The 15,195-nt window shown below is 34.6% G+C and overlaps 4 protein-coding genes across 6 annotated transcripts; 1 reads left to right on the forward strand and 3 right to left on the reverse strand.

Annotated features, from left to right (window-relative positions):
* Window positions 1-941: 941 nt before the first annotated feature.
* Window positions 942-5,368, reverse strand: LOC106779612 (poly(A)-specific ribonuclease PARN-like). Of its 3 annotated transcripts, none has more exons than XM_014667759.2 (7): window positions 4,831-5,368; window positions 4,554-4,684; window positions 3,761-4,080; window positions 3,473-3,586; window positions 2,925-3,051; window positions 2,579-2,849; window positions 942-2,067 (listed from the first exon to the last, which is right to left on the reverse strand). In XM_014667759.2, exons 1-7 carry the CDS (start codon window positions 5,226-5,228, stop codon window positions 1,239-1,241), a joined length of 2,190 nt encoding a protein of 729 aa, XP_014523245.1. In that variant the 5' UTR covers window positions 5,229-5,368; the 3' UTR covers window positions 942-1,238. The 3 variants fall into 3 exon arrangements, with proteins under 3 accessions (XP_014523245.1, XP_022632360.1, XP_022632361.1); XM_022776639.1 differs by having other exon boundaries at window positions 4,554-4,716; window positions 4,831-4,966; XM_022776640.1 differs by lacking the exon at window positions 4,831-5,368 and having other exon boundaries at window positions 3,761-4,061; window positions 4,554-4,691.
* Window positions 5,369-6,394: 1,026 nt separating this feature from the next.
* LOC106779623 (RPM1-interacting protein 4) lies at window positions 6,395-9,401 on the forward strand. Its single transcript, XM_014667775.2, has 3 exons — window positions 6,395-6,553; window positions 8,137-8,325; window positions 9,023-9,401. Exons 1-3 carry the CDS (start codon window positions 6,548-6,550, stop codon window positions 9,059-9,061), a joined length of 234 nt encoding a protein of 77 aa, XP_014523261.1. The 5' UTR covers window positions 6,395-6,547; the 3' UTR covers window positions 9,062-9,401.
* Window positions 9,402-9,539: 138 nt separating this feature from the next.
* On the reverse strand, window positions 9,540-11,660 carry LOC111240828 (transmembrane emp24 domain-containing protein p24beta2-like). Its single transcript, XM_022776638.1, has 4 exons — window positions 11,358-11,660; window positions 10,883-11,069; window positions 10,677-10,784; window positions 9,540-10,005 (listed from the first exon to the last, which is right to left on the reverse strand). The coding sequence occupies exons 1-4, from the start codon at window positions 11,577-11,579 to the stop codon at window positions 9,881-9,883; spliced, it is 642 nt and encodes a 213-aa protein (XP_022632359.1). The 5' UTR covers window positions 11,580-11,660; the 3' UTR covers window positions 9,540-9,880.
* Window positions 11,661-12,663: 1,003 nt separating this feature from the next.
* LOC106779624 (cellulose synthase-like protein E1) lies at window positions 12,664-15,139 on the reverse strand. The gene is made up of 5 exons (XM_022776637.1): window positions 14,942-15,139; window positions 14,625-14,837; window positions 14,254-14,484; window positions 13,669-14,016; window positions 12,664-13,318 (listed from the first exon to the last, which is right to left on the reverse strand). The coding sequence occupies exons 1-5, from the start codon at window positions 15,020-15,022 to the stop codon at window positions 12,761-12,763; spliced, it is 1,431 nt and encodes a 476-aa protein (XP_022632358.1). The 5' UTR covers window positions 15,023-15,139; the 3' UTR covers window positions 12,664-12,760.
* Window positions 15,140-15,195: the final 56 nt, after the last annotated feature.

Consider the following 15,195-nt stretch of genomic DNA (forward strand, 5'->3'; position numbering starts at 1 on the left):
TGATTACTGTAATTGTGCACACTCTAAATATTTTTAGTGTCATAATTCAATTTTTTCACTCATATTTCTCAATTAGCATTATAACATTCTGGACCAGTTTTTTCCTCCTTTAAACTTTTAATATGCACCATAAAAACTTTGGTGTAAGAAAAACAGCTTTTTCAAATAAAATAATTTTTTAATATATTTGAGTAAATTTATTTGAAAAGGTGGAAGCAATTTTATACTTCTTTTAAAAAGAAATGTAACTTGAAGTTTTCATAAAAATGTGGTAAAAGGGATGACCTTTTTGAAAATACACAGAAGAGCATTGATTTACTATTATAAAATAATCACTCATTGGTCACTTTTTTTTTTTGTTAAAAACTATTATTAACTATTTATACTAATAAATAATTATTAAAAAAGAGAATTAGTCACATATATATTTTTGAAATTAAATTTAAGACAAATTTATTAGCATCAATCAATAATCAGTATGCTTAAGCTAATGAATCAGGTAATTGAGTTTCATAAATAAGAATGGAGGGAATAGTATTTTTACGGGATAATGTTGTGTGTAATAATTTTGAGAAAATATTCAGGATCTTTTGATTGAAGAGGAACATTTTTTTAACTAATAAGATAGAAGAAAAAATATTTAAAAAGTGTAATAAATATAGGAATTATTTTATTATTTAAAATTATGTACAAAATTTGGCAGTAAAATAGTCAAATTTTATACGAGTAGTTTTACGGTACAGATGGAATGAAAAAAAAAAAGATAGGCAAAATTTTATCATTAAAAATAATGAGTGGTGAGGTTTGATTCTTATTAAAACTTGAAATAGAATATAATATATTTATGTAGATTAAAAGTTATAACAACCTAAAACAGTTTGATATAAAACTTATTCATTCGTTTAGCTGATTGGAACATGTGCAGATAGACAAATTTAATGTCTTTGAGACATGGGAGTCACACTTCATTAGACAGAATAAGACCACTGACTACATTTATCCTTCCAAGACAGAGGTGGAAATCTAAGCTGGGTTAAAGTATAGAATTTTCGTACATGTAAAACTATATAAGAAATTTTGAGTTTAATCAATATTCATGATCCTATGACAGTCAAATGGTTAAATTTTCAGTGGTACAAACAATACCAGCCGGAAGCATAGGTAGCTTTGTAAAAGTTTAATTTCATATAATGTTATATCTTCATTCTGACCTTGTACAGGAAGTTATTAGCGAGAAATCACAAGTTGCCTTCTGCAACACAAGAATCTTCATCCCCATATGGGGAGACTTGTCTCCGAGATGGAGCATTTCGCAATTGATCAATTTTGTTTGGCTTCGTCCTTTGCACATTCTCCATAGCAATATTTACATTACCTCTTACACTTGAATTTTCATGTTCTTCGGCCCCCAATACTACCTTGTATTCTGGCAATTTGGTCTTCCACTTTATACCAACTGCCTTTGCCTGATCAGCAAACAGGCATTCTGATAAGGGTGAGCCGCAAATTTCTTTATAAGTACCATAATTAGCAGCACATGTATTTCCACCTTCCAAAAGTTTTGACAGTGGATGCAAAACCAATAGTGCACCATCACTTCTCTCTAAGGTGTTCTTCAATGAAAGAAAATCAGAAACTAGTTGTGTTTCACTAAACTGAACGAATACTGCAGTTGCATCCAGGTGGAAGAGAGAAACTATAGAAGTTGGACCAAATACTTTAGATATGCACATTCTTATTTCATTTGCCTTCAGCGCAGAAGGAAATCCCCAAATAATAACAATGTTCTCAAACAAAATTTTTGGGTACCGCCTCCTGAGGCTATGACTGGGTGAAGAATCGGCAACCTTATTACCAGTAGTTAGATCAATAATGTCCCCATGCATCCAACTAAGATATAGACGATTAATATAATTCTGCAGTTTCTCGTCAAGGGCTAATTGTTTTGAAGAATCGTGGAGTTTGTAATCAATACCTAAATCGCTGCATAACTGGGCAAAGATGCATCCAGTCATGAAGGCATCATATCCTGCCTCATGCTTGCCTCCAGGGTTCCAGCTGGATGATCTGCAAATACACATCTAATGTTGGTAGCGGAAGTACTTTTATCTAAAGAGACAGCTCGGACAACATATGAAATACAAGAGAACAATACTTAAAGAAGACAAATGGGACACTAAATCATTAGACTTAGCAGCCCAAATTCTGAGAAATCACCTCAAGCTATGTGCGGAACATGTAAACGACAAAAAATCACAAGGGAAATTAAATGTAACTTACCATTGAACAGCATACTTCCTATACCAATATTTATAATGTTATCTACAATTAAATGAGAGAAAAAAAAATGTGTATACTTTTATAGCTATAAACTTTGCATTCTTGAGTTATGTATCAAAAAAAGGAAAATGTACAGAAAAAAGGAAAGAACTCTGTCATGTATGAAAACTGTTGAAAACTAATAGTTGAAACATAAACTCAACTGTCATAAAATCAGGAGTCGCTGATATTGCATCGTTAGATTGATAAATTCAAATCACAATAACCAGGCCAGGACTCAAAAAAAGCAGAGACAAACCTCACTTCATCGACTTCAACGTCCACTTTCACATGTGAGAGTGAACCTAGATAACTGGTTCTTGAACCAGCTGCAATTTGAGGACAAAATGAAGTGAATGCAGCTGCCAGTGATTTTCTGGATCTTTTCATCTTTTCTTGGAGCATAAAATTAGTGTTCAGAAGTATCTTGGTGTCAACAATGTGTGGAAAGTACTTGTTAACTGAGGTAACAAACTCTTCAGGAGTACCAGGAAGAGGGCCTATAAATTTGCTGTAGACATGAGCAATATCTGTATGAATGGTATATAACATTTTAGTGGTGTGAAATCAAATAGCTTTTCAAGAATTCAGAATGTCGTTGTTACCTAGAAAACAATTGTGACCAACAATCAGCTTCTGTTCCGATGAAAGGAGATCAATAACATGGCGAAGTCCCACAGCAGCTTGAATTTTCATCTTTTCTGCCCCATGATTTTCTTCTTTCACTTTTTTCTGAGATTAATTGAAGAATTTAATGAGGTAGTTGTGGTATCAATAAAACTCTGCTACCACATTATATTTTAGCTTTCTCTTATGTTAGACCTAGACATAACACGCCAAATTATATACTGACATAGCACAAATGTTATCTTTTTTAATATACTTTAGCATAAACATATTAATTTTTTAATATTAATTCTGTGCAATATCACTATAATTAGGGTTAAGCTTTGTTTTAAGAAAATGCTTAGCCATTTACAGTCTGAACTAGAAATGAAGGATAATATTAGGTCCATTCTTTCAATGGTAATCAAAAGACATAGATTACCACCATCATCATTTCTAAAGTGCAGAAGGAACAATTATATTCAAGTCCAATGTAAAATCACATGTCACAATTTAAAAGGAACAAAACAATATCAAGATTTATTACCAGAAGTAAATTTAATTCATCCTTTGAGTCTGTATACACAACTAAATGCTGTAAACCGGAAGCCTCACTGTTCACACTGATATAAGAAAGATCTTTGAAGTGTTTTCTGATGACCTGAAAGTATTTAAGCTTATAGTCAGAAAAACTGTGAGTACAAACTTAATAGATGTATAGTACTGCTATGTCTTGAGGCAAAGAATCTGATAAATGACACAATCAAATACCAATATGAAAAGAAACAAAAATGTGAACGTATTCAGTTATGGCACAAAAATATATAAGCATTACCAAATGAATCAATTTAAGCTGGTGAGAGGTGAATCCATTAAGCCTAAGAGCTGGATGCATCTCAAAAAATATCTCTTGAAATTTTGAGTCTTCTGTAATTCCTTGAATTTGGTCTTCTAGATTTTGCTCATTTAATAACCCATCGCGCCATCCACGGAATTTGTTTTTCATTCGTGCAGTGAACAAAATGTCTGATGCACTGTGCAACGGCATGTCCCTGACATCTTTTAATTTACAAATGTCTGACCACTCACTATCATGTGCAGAATTCAAATTCCTTAAGGCTTCCCTTTCTTGTTCTCTGGATAAATAAGATATTCCTGACAGTTATCAAGGGTGAAAATTCTCAAACCATAGAAACCATAAATGTCATGACGAGGTTACACGTGCAACCAAATACCAATCTTATGAGTCGGTGACAGAAATAGAAGATAAACCAACACCAAAACGTCACCAGCAATTAAAACTATGATTACTGGTTAAGGATCATAGGCCTTTTTCATCTTTAATGTCCCCACAGTTCTATAATTTCCTATAACTCTAAAAACCATATATATAGAGTCCTTCCAGTTTGCAAATAAGCTAATGAGTAAAATACGCACAGCTCTATGGATATTACCTCTTTTTCCATTGAACTACTAAACATCTAGGTTACAGACCTAGAAATGAAACACACATATATTCCTTTTTTCTATGTATAGAAATAAAACATGCAAGGACAAGCTCCTTTCTTCCATTAGCTTAACAGTTAGTATCAAACGCAATACAAGAAATAAAAGGAAAACTAAGCAACCTTCGTGTATGCAAGCATTAAAATCGAACTGGTATTTAGCCAAGAAATCCATTGAAGTAGTCTGCCAGAGAAATTCATCGCACGGACCCAGACCTGCATGCTCCTGTCGAGGAAAAACATAGAAACTGTGCCTGCCACGGAGCAATTCTCTATTCAAACCAACCTTAAAAATAATATAAAAATATACTTAGCCTACAAATAATCCACCACAAAAATCACCAACAGAACTAACAGTATAAAAATTTGCAGTCCAGATAGAATGGATAAAAGAGCATACGGATACGCGACGAAGGAGTGATTAGAGGAATCCCAACGGAAGGGGCAAACGCCGAATTGAAGGACGGCGAACTTGGTGGCGGAGTCTCGGACTTTGAGGTAGCGCACGTCGGAGCGGTCAAACTCGAAGGATTCGCGCCAGGGAGCGCTGGTGATGCCGCTCATCTCGAGGTCGATGGCCACGAAGTTCGACGTTCGGACGTGGTGACGGAGCTCCGCCAGCGATGGTTCGAAGTTTGCGGTGGTCACCGTCTTCAAAGGAAATGCCAAATCGCATTGCGTGGGGATGGTGGAGGTGGCGGGGATGGCGGGGGTAGCGGGGGTGGCGTGGGTGGCGGGGGATAGGGCACGTGCAAGCGCACGTGAGAATGAGGGAGAGGGAAGTTTGTGTGGCTTCATTGTTTACGCAGCATTTTTTGGGTCAGAGGTTTAGAAGAGGGATAACGAAAAAGAATAGAGGAAGGCGAAGATCTAAACCGTCGTCGTTTTCTCTGATGGGTTACGATTTGGATATTGGGCTTGGGTTAATTTGTTGGATCGGCCTAGCTTAATTGGATCAAGGAGAATTTCTTTCAGCTTTTCTTTGTGAACCCCTATGATTACTACCTAGACCACAATTAATAGCAAAAAATAGTAACAAGCTAAATGTTCAACACCTTGCATTCTTATCCCTGTACCAAAGTTGGTAAGGTATCTCTTTCTTGTATGAAGTCTTAATCACTTCTATTATTTTCTATGAAAACCTATTTGTTATGTTCCACATCATTTATTACTAAATATTTCAAATAATCTTTTTCCCACTTCATTCATCATATTAATGTTAATTAAGAAACAACTTCTCTACAAAAATGTGTTACTAATAACCTATATCATATACTCTTCTTTTCCTTTAATTCATTAATTGTCTTCATACTCCACCTTTTCATTATGAAGAAATATATCCCTAACATATGTCATCTTACATTATAAACTACTACAACTATAAATAGAATTCAAAATTTGCTCATACTTAAAGTAATATATTCTTCACCAAAAAATAAATAAATTAATGTAATGTATTCATTAATTAAAAAAATACATTTAATAAATGGTCCATGTGAGAAACCTTCCTAATAATTGATATAGTATTAGTTAGCTTAATTATAAGAAAAGAAATAAGATTAGAAAGGATGTATCTAATAATTATGATTAAGATTGAAATACACTCATGAAGATGAATGAAACATAGTGCATTAGTGCAAATAAATTTGCTTAATTGAAAAGATATCTTTATACGCTCATCATCAAAAAAGTGACCAACTCAGAACCAAGTCGCTCCCTTCCAAGAAAGAAAACGCATCGAAAAAAAGAACCCAACGGCACCTCACGCCGTCACCGTGTGCCAGCTCACTCTTCCGTTTTTTCCCCCACGCCACGTCATTAATGACGCTTTTTCTAACGGCATCTGTTTCGTCCCCGCGGAACACGTAACGGCGTTCCGCCAATGGCGTTACGAACTCCGTAAGGCCCACTTTCGGCCCATTCCCAAGTCACAACAAGGTCTTCTTCCTCTTCTACTGCTACAGCTTCTTTCTCTCTTCTTCATCGTCATCGCGCACTTTCTCTCTCCAACATTCTCTTTTTTTCTCTCTCAGAATTTTCCTCTCTTTCCGATTCCTCCTATTAATTCCATTTTTCTTGCTCCTTCTCTTCCCTGAAAACACCTCTTCTTAGTATTGATGTCGGTATGTGTTGTTCTCTCTCTAATTTTTTGTTGTTGTTTTTGCAATTATTTGTGGTTTCTCAATTGATTTGATTTTCTCCCTGATTATTGTATTGAGCTGTTGTATGCGATTCCTCAGTCTTTGATTCGCGTTTCCGATATTGTTTTTTTGTTGTTGTTAATTTTACCCCTTTTTCGCAATATTTTTTGTTTGTTCTCTCCTTTTTGTTTTACATTTCCGGATTTTGATGCTGTGATCCTTCTTCGATTATTTGCGTTTTGGTTTCGTGCCTTTGATTTATTCTGATTAGCATGCTTTTATGCTTTAGTGGAGCTTGTGTGCCTTTCCGATTCGGTCCTTGTAGGTTGTGTGCAAGAATTGAATAAATAGTCTTGGGATGTTGCTGCTGAGTGGTGGTTAAGTAAATAATTTAGATATTTTAGTTTTGCCTTTAATTTTGTGGTTAATCGAAGTTTTTGTTTGAATATGTGGTTTAACTGTTATATTCTTTCTATATTTGACACCGTGTGCTTTGGTTGATTTCTTTTCTATTAACTTCTCAATCGTGGAGGCTGTTATTGTTTATCAGTATCGAAATTGTTCGTAGATCGGATATGTTGTGATTTCTAATTGATTTCCTTTTTCTTTTGAGTGGGGTGAAATTACAGTATTTCCAGTTGTTTTGTTCTGGCACAACGTGGCCTTTTTCTGAATTACTGCCTCATGGTTTGTTGTACTTTTTTCCTCCTGTTTTTTTTTTTTTTTTCATGAATTACGACATGTGAACCTCTGTTCTTGTTGCTTTAACAACTTGGCCAGAGGACTTTATTTTTTCCTAGTTTGCGAATAATAAAATTTTATTAGAAAGGGCGATAGGGAAGTTTATCACTTGAAAATAAGTTATCCGGGTAAAGGAAACGAGAGTGCTAAAAAAAACTACCATAAAAACGTGAAAATGAGCTAGGGGAACTAGGCAAACTAACAAATTGTACAATGTTATATAGCCCTACCCTGGTTGATGTTCACATAATATTTGAGAAGGTATACATTATAGAAGTTGTTCCAGTTTCCTAACTAGCAGGACAAATCCAATATTCTCCATGGATGCCTAGTTTGCAAACCATAGATGTTAAATCAGTGGGCAGCGAAGTAATGAACGACTGTTAGTAAGGGAAAAACCTGAAAGTTGAGGGAACATTATGTGGTTTGTGGACGAGCTGCAAATCATATGTAATTAGTTTATATCAAGAAAGCTGTTCAAACTCAAAATGATAAGCAAAAAAGGGTCTTGTAATTAGAACCAATCGTCTTTCGGGAGATTGAATAAGAATTCAGTAGAACAATTTACATGGCGCCATGTCTAGCATTTACTTAAATTTCTCTGTTTTTATGTGTTATGTTTGGTCTCTGTTCTTCTATTCTTAATAGGCACCCATATAATCTATACTAGTATTCACAGCAAAAATTTACAGTACGTAGAAAACCTATTATATTATCAGCTTTCTGTCTAGAGTTTATAATTATCAAGTTCAAAAGAATCTTAAGGAATTAATCTAATGTATTTTAGTCTTTATTTTGCATTGGCTAATCTAATTATTACACAGGAAAAGGGTCGGCCACTGCCAAAATTTGGTGATTGGGATGTCAATGATCCAGCCTCGGCTGAGGGGTTCACAGTGATATTTAATAAGGCTAGGGATGAAAAGAAAACAGGTGGCAATCCTGAGTCACCAGCAAAGACTGCCGCTGATCCTCATAGCAAACCTGCAGTAGATCCTGGGAAAACTCAGACTGTAAGATGTTGTTTACTAAACCTCTCTCACTAACCTGACACACAAACAACTTTTTTATTCATAATCTTAACATGGCATGTTTTTCCCATCTACAAGAGTAAGTTTAACCTTGCAAAAAAATGTTGATTGTGATGTGTGTGCACCATGTGTCATATATGCTTGTTGTGTTTTTTGCATGAATGAGAAACTGTTGGACGGCAAAGTAACTCAATATGTATGTTGACGAGATGTGCTTGACTAAGAATGCAAAGCTCTGGCCTACTAAATCCCAGATATATTGAAACCATGATTTTAGTTTGAGGTATAACCTTGGTTGGGTTTCTTATATCAATTTCAGTCGTTACTAGTATTTCACTCTTAAAATATATTTGATCTTGTACCAAACTGTGCTTAAGATGAAATTAAAAAGATTAGAGTGTCCAGATCCAAAACAAAACAGGAAAAGATGTGCATATGTTTTAGTTGATTTTATTTGGACCAATAATTTGTCTATGGTTGGCCAGCCTAGCACCGATTATTTGTGAACCTTTGAAATGAAGTATGATTGAGCAGATTGCTCAGAAATTGATCTGCATTAGGTTGTGGTAGGTTTAGATAGTCATGCTGAGATGTAATTAAGATGTGGAGCAGTCAAAATAATCCAGTCAGTTTATATATTTGTCATTTTATCCTGATGAATGATTTTTCGTGGTTTCAGAAAAAATGGTTTTGCTGCATGCAACCTTCTGCCGAATGATAGGATAGCAATGGTTGCTCCTTTGAAAAGCCTGAACAGAAGAACAATGTTTATGTGTAACTAGCTTCACAGTATTTTCTCAAAGATAAGAGCTGTAGAGCCATGAGCGAATTCTACGGAATTTATATTATGTGCTGTAAAAGTGAGCTGCAATGGGGTAAAGGGAAGAAGACAGACTATTATTTGTGTGTGTGTATCAGTGTTGTGGTTTATTATTAGGAGCCGGGGTTGCTTCCTGTTTTGCCTTGTCTTGCGCTATGAGCTAGAGCGTTGCTTGTCACATTGTATTGCTTGTATTATCAAACAAATCCTATTTTATGAACTCATTTTATTCCTTTGATTTCGTTCCCCTGATCATGTTTTCAATTTGGCTTATCTTGCTATTTATTACAACAATCTATTCTTTTCCCGTTCGACCTCTTCCTCCAAGTTGGGAAAGACGAATTAAAAAACAAGAATGAAAGAGACAAATATGTGCTTTCTTTCATTTGCTCTAGAAGACATGACATATGCCTGTGCATCATACACGTAATATGTTCAGCATGTTTTTTTTTTACTCTACATTTTGTAGTTCACAGTTTTGCAGAAATTCCTTTGAAAGAATTCAGCTGACTATTATTTATCATTTATTTCGTCCTCTTTGAATGCGAAAATCTAAGAGGACTGGACTAACTAGTAAACTCGGAGGCAGGAACGTCAACATGACTCTGTGTAGCATTAGTGGGCAAAACATGCCCATTTGCCTAAATAGAAGAGCCAAGCTACTAAATAATGCCCATCTTCAATGAGGTGGTTCTGTTCCAACATCCAAAATTCATTCTAAACAGTAAGCTTTCGTTCAAAGAGGCGACGAAGAAGATAAACTTGGAGGGCGCTGGCACCCATTAGTGCTGCTGATTCAAATAGCGCCTTGTGAATCGTTCTCGAGCTCATTGCACTGCCTACTGTAATTGCAAATGAACAATATAAATTAAAATCTTAAATCAGGTGTATATTTTATATGAAACCTGTCAGTGAACACAGATTGCAGGGAATAGTTACTCTAATAATCAAACCTGAAATCTCATGTTAAAAAAAAAAACAAAACCTGTTTTGTGAGAATATATAACATTACGGCTGGTAAGATTATATATTAAATAAATTCTGCACCAAGAAAAAAATGCCAAAGTTGTCTTAATTTCGTTTAAACCTAGTCCAAGGTGCCCTGTCCAACTACACCAAGGTTTTATTGTCTTCCTAAGCAGCAAGACGCGAGGAGACCACAAAGTCAAAATGAAATTCAGTTTCTGTGGAAATTTGAATGTTTCCAAAACCTAAGTAGACGAGTTTAGTTGAATATGAATGAATAGTGGTTCAACCTCAACTTTAAAACAATTTTTTCCAAGCCTTAAACTATTTTTTTTCTCTCAAATATCTTCCTTAAAAAAGGTCAATCCCGTTTAAAACATGAATAATAGCTGGACATAAAGTTAAAAATGCTAATCCCTTTTAGCCCCTGTCCTCATCTTCTATTACTATGTTTCCACATTTTTATTCAACTAAATTTGTTTAGTTCTATAGACATATGAATCCAAGAAATTAAACCAACAAAACCTCATTATGATATGACATGTACCTATTGCCTGACGTTCTGTCTGAGCCTCAAGCCAATGCTGTTCATACTGGATGTTGAAAAGAGCTCGTTCTAATTTTACTATCTCTTCAAACAGAGGAGCTAAATGCTCTGCAAAGATGAACACGTAAACAGTAACTCACCATTTCAAGAGGGTCCACAGTTGAAAAAATGTATGAAATTAATTAATCAGTTCATGTATGTCTCACCATCTTTTGCATGATGATCAGAAAACTCAACGTGGCTACTGTGGACATCAAAATCAATTGTTTCATGATAGGGAGACCTGTTGTTGAAGCAGAAGCGATAGGGTCCAGTGCTTCGAGCCACAAACTCGAATATTTCACTTGTCACGTCAAGAAAATCTCGAATTGGTTCACCAGCAGGCCCCCTCACCTGAAAATCCGACAAAAACTATTCTGTCCACAGTTGATTTCTCAAGAACTATAATGTAACAGGACATGTAATAATTTCTTGTAATTCATAATTTTGTTCTCACATCGAAAGCAACTCTAAAAAACATGTCAGAATCCTAGATAATACTTATCAAGAGTTCACTAATTTCTATGCACTGTACTGTGACTTGAGTTTTTCAAATCATACATGATTCCATCATTTTTTTCAATTGAGGAATTTGCATGATCTGGAAAACATTTCCTCAGAAATTTCTTTCACAGTTCTTACCTCAAGGTCTACACCATCATCAGTATATTGCCAAGATGCATCAACCTTGATGACAACAAATGAAGCATGAACTCTATCCGCTTCGTGCTCAACATTGTGAGAGAAACATTCACGTCTGTCAATCACAAATCTGATCCCAAGCACCGCATTCATGCTGGAAAAGATTACCATTGCAGTGGCAAAATTTGATAGCGCTACCTTCATCTCTATCACTACCTTCATTCACACATATTCAACACGACTCATGTCAGTAAGCTTAAAACTTTCTTTGCATCGTAATTTTCCTTAACATTTCTTACAGTACATGACCCTGATCCATTACTTTTTGAAAAGGTACATGATTTGATATCATAAACTATAGTCCTTTGATTTCCATGGTTTTCACATTCATCATACCAACTTCTAAAACGTACAACAATGGATATCTCTCGAAAAAGAATTCCAAATTAAGAATTTAACCATTCAATCAACGGATCTCATAAGAATGAATCAAATTTGAAGAATGTTACCTTCTTTTATCAATATTTTGCTCCAAAGGGTAGGATTGTACGAGGAAAAATTATAGAGGAACGCAAATGGGTTTTGTTTTGTGGAGCAGTTTTGGAAGTTTGAGGTCTAAGTTATTAACGATTATGTGAATCATGTTTGTATTTAAGACAACACGTGTTGGATTACAATCTAGGAGATAGAAATAGGAGATAGAAAATTATTGATATAACGTAATAAGAAAAAAAAGAAAAGAAAAACAATGAATGTTAATAAGATGTTTTGAGTGACATATTATTACTTGTTTTCAAAATTAAAATTAAAATTTTAATTGAAATATATCAATTATAATATTTGATTAACACCAATCATTTTTCTATCTATAATAATTAGATGATTTTCTTTTTCCTAGTTTGTATGTTTATTGAAAAATAAATTTGGAATTGTACAGTTTAAAATGTATTTTTTATATATAATTTTAAATATATTTTTTATCATTTCAAAATATATTCAAAACACAGATTTATATTTTAAAATCTGAAATACAATTTTATATTTTGGATTATAGTTTCTAAATTAAACAATCTAGAGCTAAAAATAAAAATCTTAAATTAAAAAGTAAATTTGAAATTTTGAAGTTTGCTAGTTGAGGTTCAAGAAGAAACTGCCTTTGTTTGATTGTAATAGTTATGATATGCTATGAATTATAGAAATTTTTGTAATTGTTTGAATAAGAAATTTTTTCAATGATTATCTTTCACTAATTTCTCTTATTTCTATATTTTCAAAATAGAAATTTAATATTAATATATTGAGCAAATTTAATATTAATATATTTTTATTGTTTCAGTAAAGGGAAATAAGACTAAAAATATACCAATAGAGAAAGAAAACTAAGACTGAAAAAATCAAACATCTTAACTTAAGGAAATAAAGAGGACACATGCACTTAGAGCCAATGCTGTAGATTTTGCTGCAACAGACATTGGTAATCTTCCCTCATCTTTTCTTAGGAAGAGTCCTTGGTACACAGGTACATTGATGAGAACCAAAACCCCACTTAGAAGAACTTGCAATGCCATTGCATCAAAAATCCTGAGACCCCCTTCACTGATGAACACTTGCTTTAGGAACATGCCAAGAAGGCAAAACAAATTCAGCAATGCAACTGTTGCTAGCACAGTGAGCATTGGGGATGAGTTTCCAAACTCCATNATCTCTTTCTCATATCGTTNGGAAACTTCTTCTTCTGCTACCTTTGCAGATACTACAAATGTTGATTCTGAAAAGCCAAAAGACTTCAAGATGGTATCAACAAAAGCAAAGAGGTATGAGCTTGTTCTCTTGTACAGCCATATCCGTAGCTCATTCCACCAACCCTTTATTGTGCCTCCTGACCACAAAAACTCCATCAGGCAGTAAGANCAATCGCCAAGAATCACATATGCAAAAGGTATGAACCATGGATTTGACATCTGATCAATGCAACAAGGTAAAATTTTGATACCATGTCAAAAACTAAAAACACAACCATTCACATGATTTTATCTCACAGCCTAAACAAGAGATTTGGTTCTTGACAACCATACTTTTTGAAGAGGTTTTTCATACGATGATTTAACAGGAAGAGATTATATATAAGTGACATGAGTCCAACCCACAAAAGAAACTGACAGCACTCTTATTTCCAAAATATTGAAGCATTGAGTTTATGGTCTTTTTTTCATATATGGTGTTTAATGTGCATTTTTACTCAATGTCAGATTTAGACTCACACTTAAATTATCTTAACACTTGTGCTGTGAAATAGGTCTCACATTCATACCTGTGGAAACAAGGGAATGCCTTTAAGGAGATAGAGTGNAGGGATGACGCAGTAATATAGTGTTGGCCAGCAAATAAACACCCATAGGTTATAGTAACAATATGCCATTTGGAGGCCGGGACTGATTAATCCATAAGCATGCCATGCAGGACTATGCTTGGAAAGCAAAATTTGAAAGCATCCTTCNGACCATCTCTTATGTTGAACTAGTGTTTGTGGCAAGGTGTTTGGAGCTACACCTAAGAAAGCTCTCCTTTGAGGATTATAGAACACTGATTTCCATCCTCTGCATTTAATANACAAACCTGTCATAACATCCTCTAATGAGCAACCATATAGCAGTCCCACCTGAAATCAAATATTCATATGTCNTCAATAGATTAGTCATTTTTACACTATTATAGATAACTTCTTTGTTATTNTGACAAACACTATATATCTAAATCATATAGTCATGCATGGAAGGTTAAACTTAAAAGCTAGTTACAGATTACCGAACCACTTAAAAAAGTGAGATTCATTTATCTATTAATCATTATCACAATAACAAGAGCTTGAGAGAGGGCCAACGAGAAAGAATGTGACCTCTTTTCCCCATAAAGTGTTTATCTCAAAGGTACAACTAGCAAGAGCCTTTGATTGTTCTTCCAGTTCATGCAAGCTTACTTCTGTCATATCACCAATATTCTTGTATTCATTCCAATCTTTCTTGTATCGGTCACTGAACTTTCGTCCACACAGTATCTCTCTTCTGTGAAAGCAGCCAGTTCCCGCATACAAAGGCCCACCAAGGGAATCCATACCATGGAATTCCACCTTCATTGTTAAAAATTCAAACCATCACAAACTTTCATTTAGGTAATCTACATAGCAGAGTGCCCTTTTGTCAAACGAAACAATGCAAATTAATCATGAACAACTTTGGTTTGATGAGCAAAACTCATCAACTAATTTACCTCATAAACTACTCGTAGAGCACCACCATATAGATCATTCTTGGTGATATTCTCAAAACACTGTGGAGTCTGCACATAAGCAATCTCATGGCCCTTATCTTCATCCATGAGGAAGCACAGTGCATCCCTTAGAGATTGAGAATTGCTTGAGTACATGTCACAATCTACATTAAGGATAATTTCCCCGTTGCTAATCATTGATGACACTCTTATCTGCATTTAGAACAAAGAACACATAATACAACCAATGATTAATTTCACAGCATCATGCATAAACCTTACCATAAATGTTGATGCCTGAAAGGTATATACAATACCAATGAATTCATGGCTCCAGCTTTGAAGTTATGAGCAACTTGAGGTCTCTTCTCACGAGCCAAATATACCAATAGGGGCATAACATTCCCATCTACATCCTTGGAACTCGAGTCCTTTTCTTGTAGTAATATCTATAAAGAAAATAATGCATATTATACCAGGCATAAGTATAGCAGGTACACAGAGTAAACATTAATATTCAAACATTACTTTTAATATTATGTTATTAAGTGAAGCATCATGTTAGCCTCTA

The sequence above is a fragment of the Vigna radiata genome, unplaced genomic scaffold, assembly GCF_000741045.1.
Source record: "Vigna radiata var. radiata cultivar VC1973A unplaced genomic scaffold, Vradiata_ver6 scaffold_361, whole genome shotgun sequence".
Taxonomy (NCBI): Eukaryota; Viridiplantae; Streptophyta; class Magnoliopsida; order Fabales; family Fabaceae; genus Vigna; species Vigna radiata.

Coding starts and splice junctions, on each gene's coding strand:
- LOC111240828 (XM_022776638.1), bottom strand. CDS start 11,579: ATGAAGGTAGTGATAGAGATGAAGGTAGCGCTATCAAATTTTGCCACT. Junction 11,070..11,357: donor ATGATGGTGTAGACCTTGAG/GTAAGAACTGTG, acceptor TCGGATTTTCAG/GTGAGGGGGCCTGCTGGTGA. Junction 10,006..10,676: donor GACAGAACGTCAGGCAATAG/GTACATGTCATA, acceptor TTGCAATTACAG/TAGGCAGTGCAATGAGCTCG.
- LOC106779612 (XM_014667759.2), bottom strand. CDS start 5,228: ATGAAGCCACACAAACTTCCCTCTCCCTCATTCTCACGTGCGCTTGCA. Junction 4,685..4,830: donor CACTCCTTCGTCGCGTATCC/GTATGCTCTTTT, acceptor GCTCCGTGGCAG/GCACAGTTTCTATGTTTTTC. Junction 3,587..3,760: donor AGCTTAAATTGATTCATTTG/GTAATGCTTATA, acceptor AAATACTTTCAG/GTCATCAGAAAACACTTCAA.
- LOC106779623 (XM_014667775.2), top strand. Junction 8,326..9,022: donor ATCCTGGGAAAACTCAGACT/GTAAGATGTTGT, acceptor TCGTGGTTTCAG/AAAAAATGGTTTTGCTGCAT.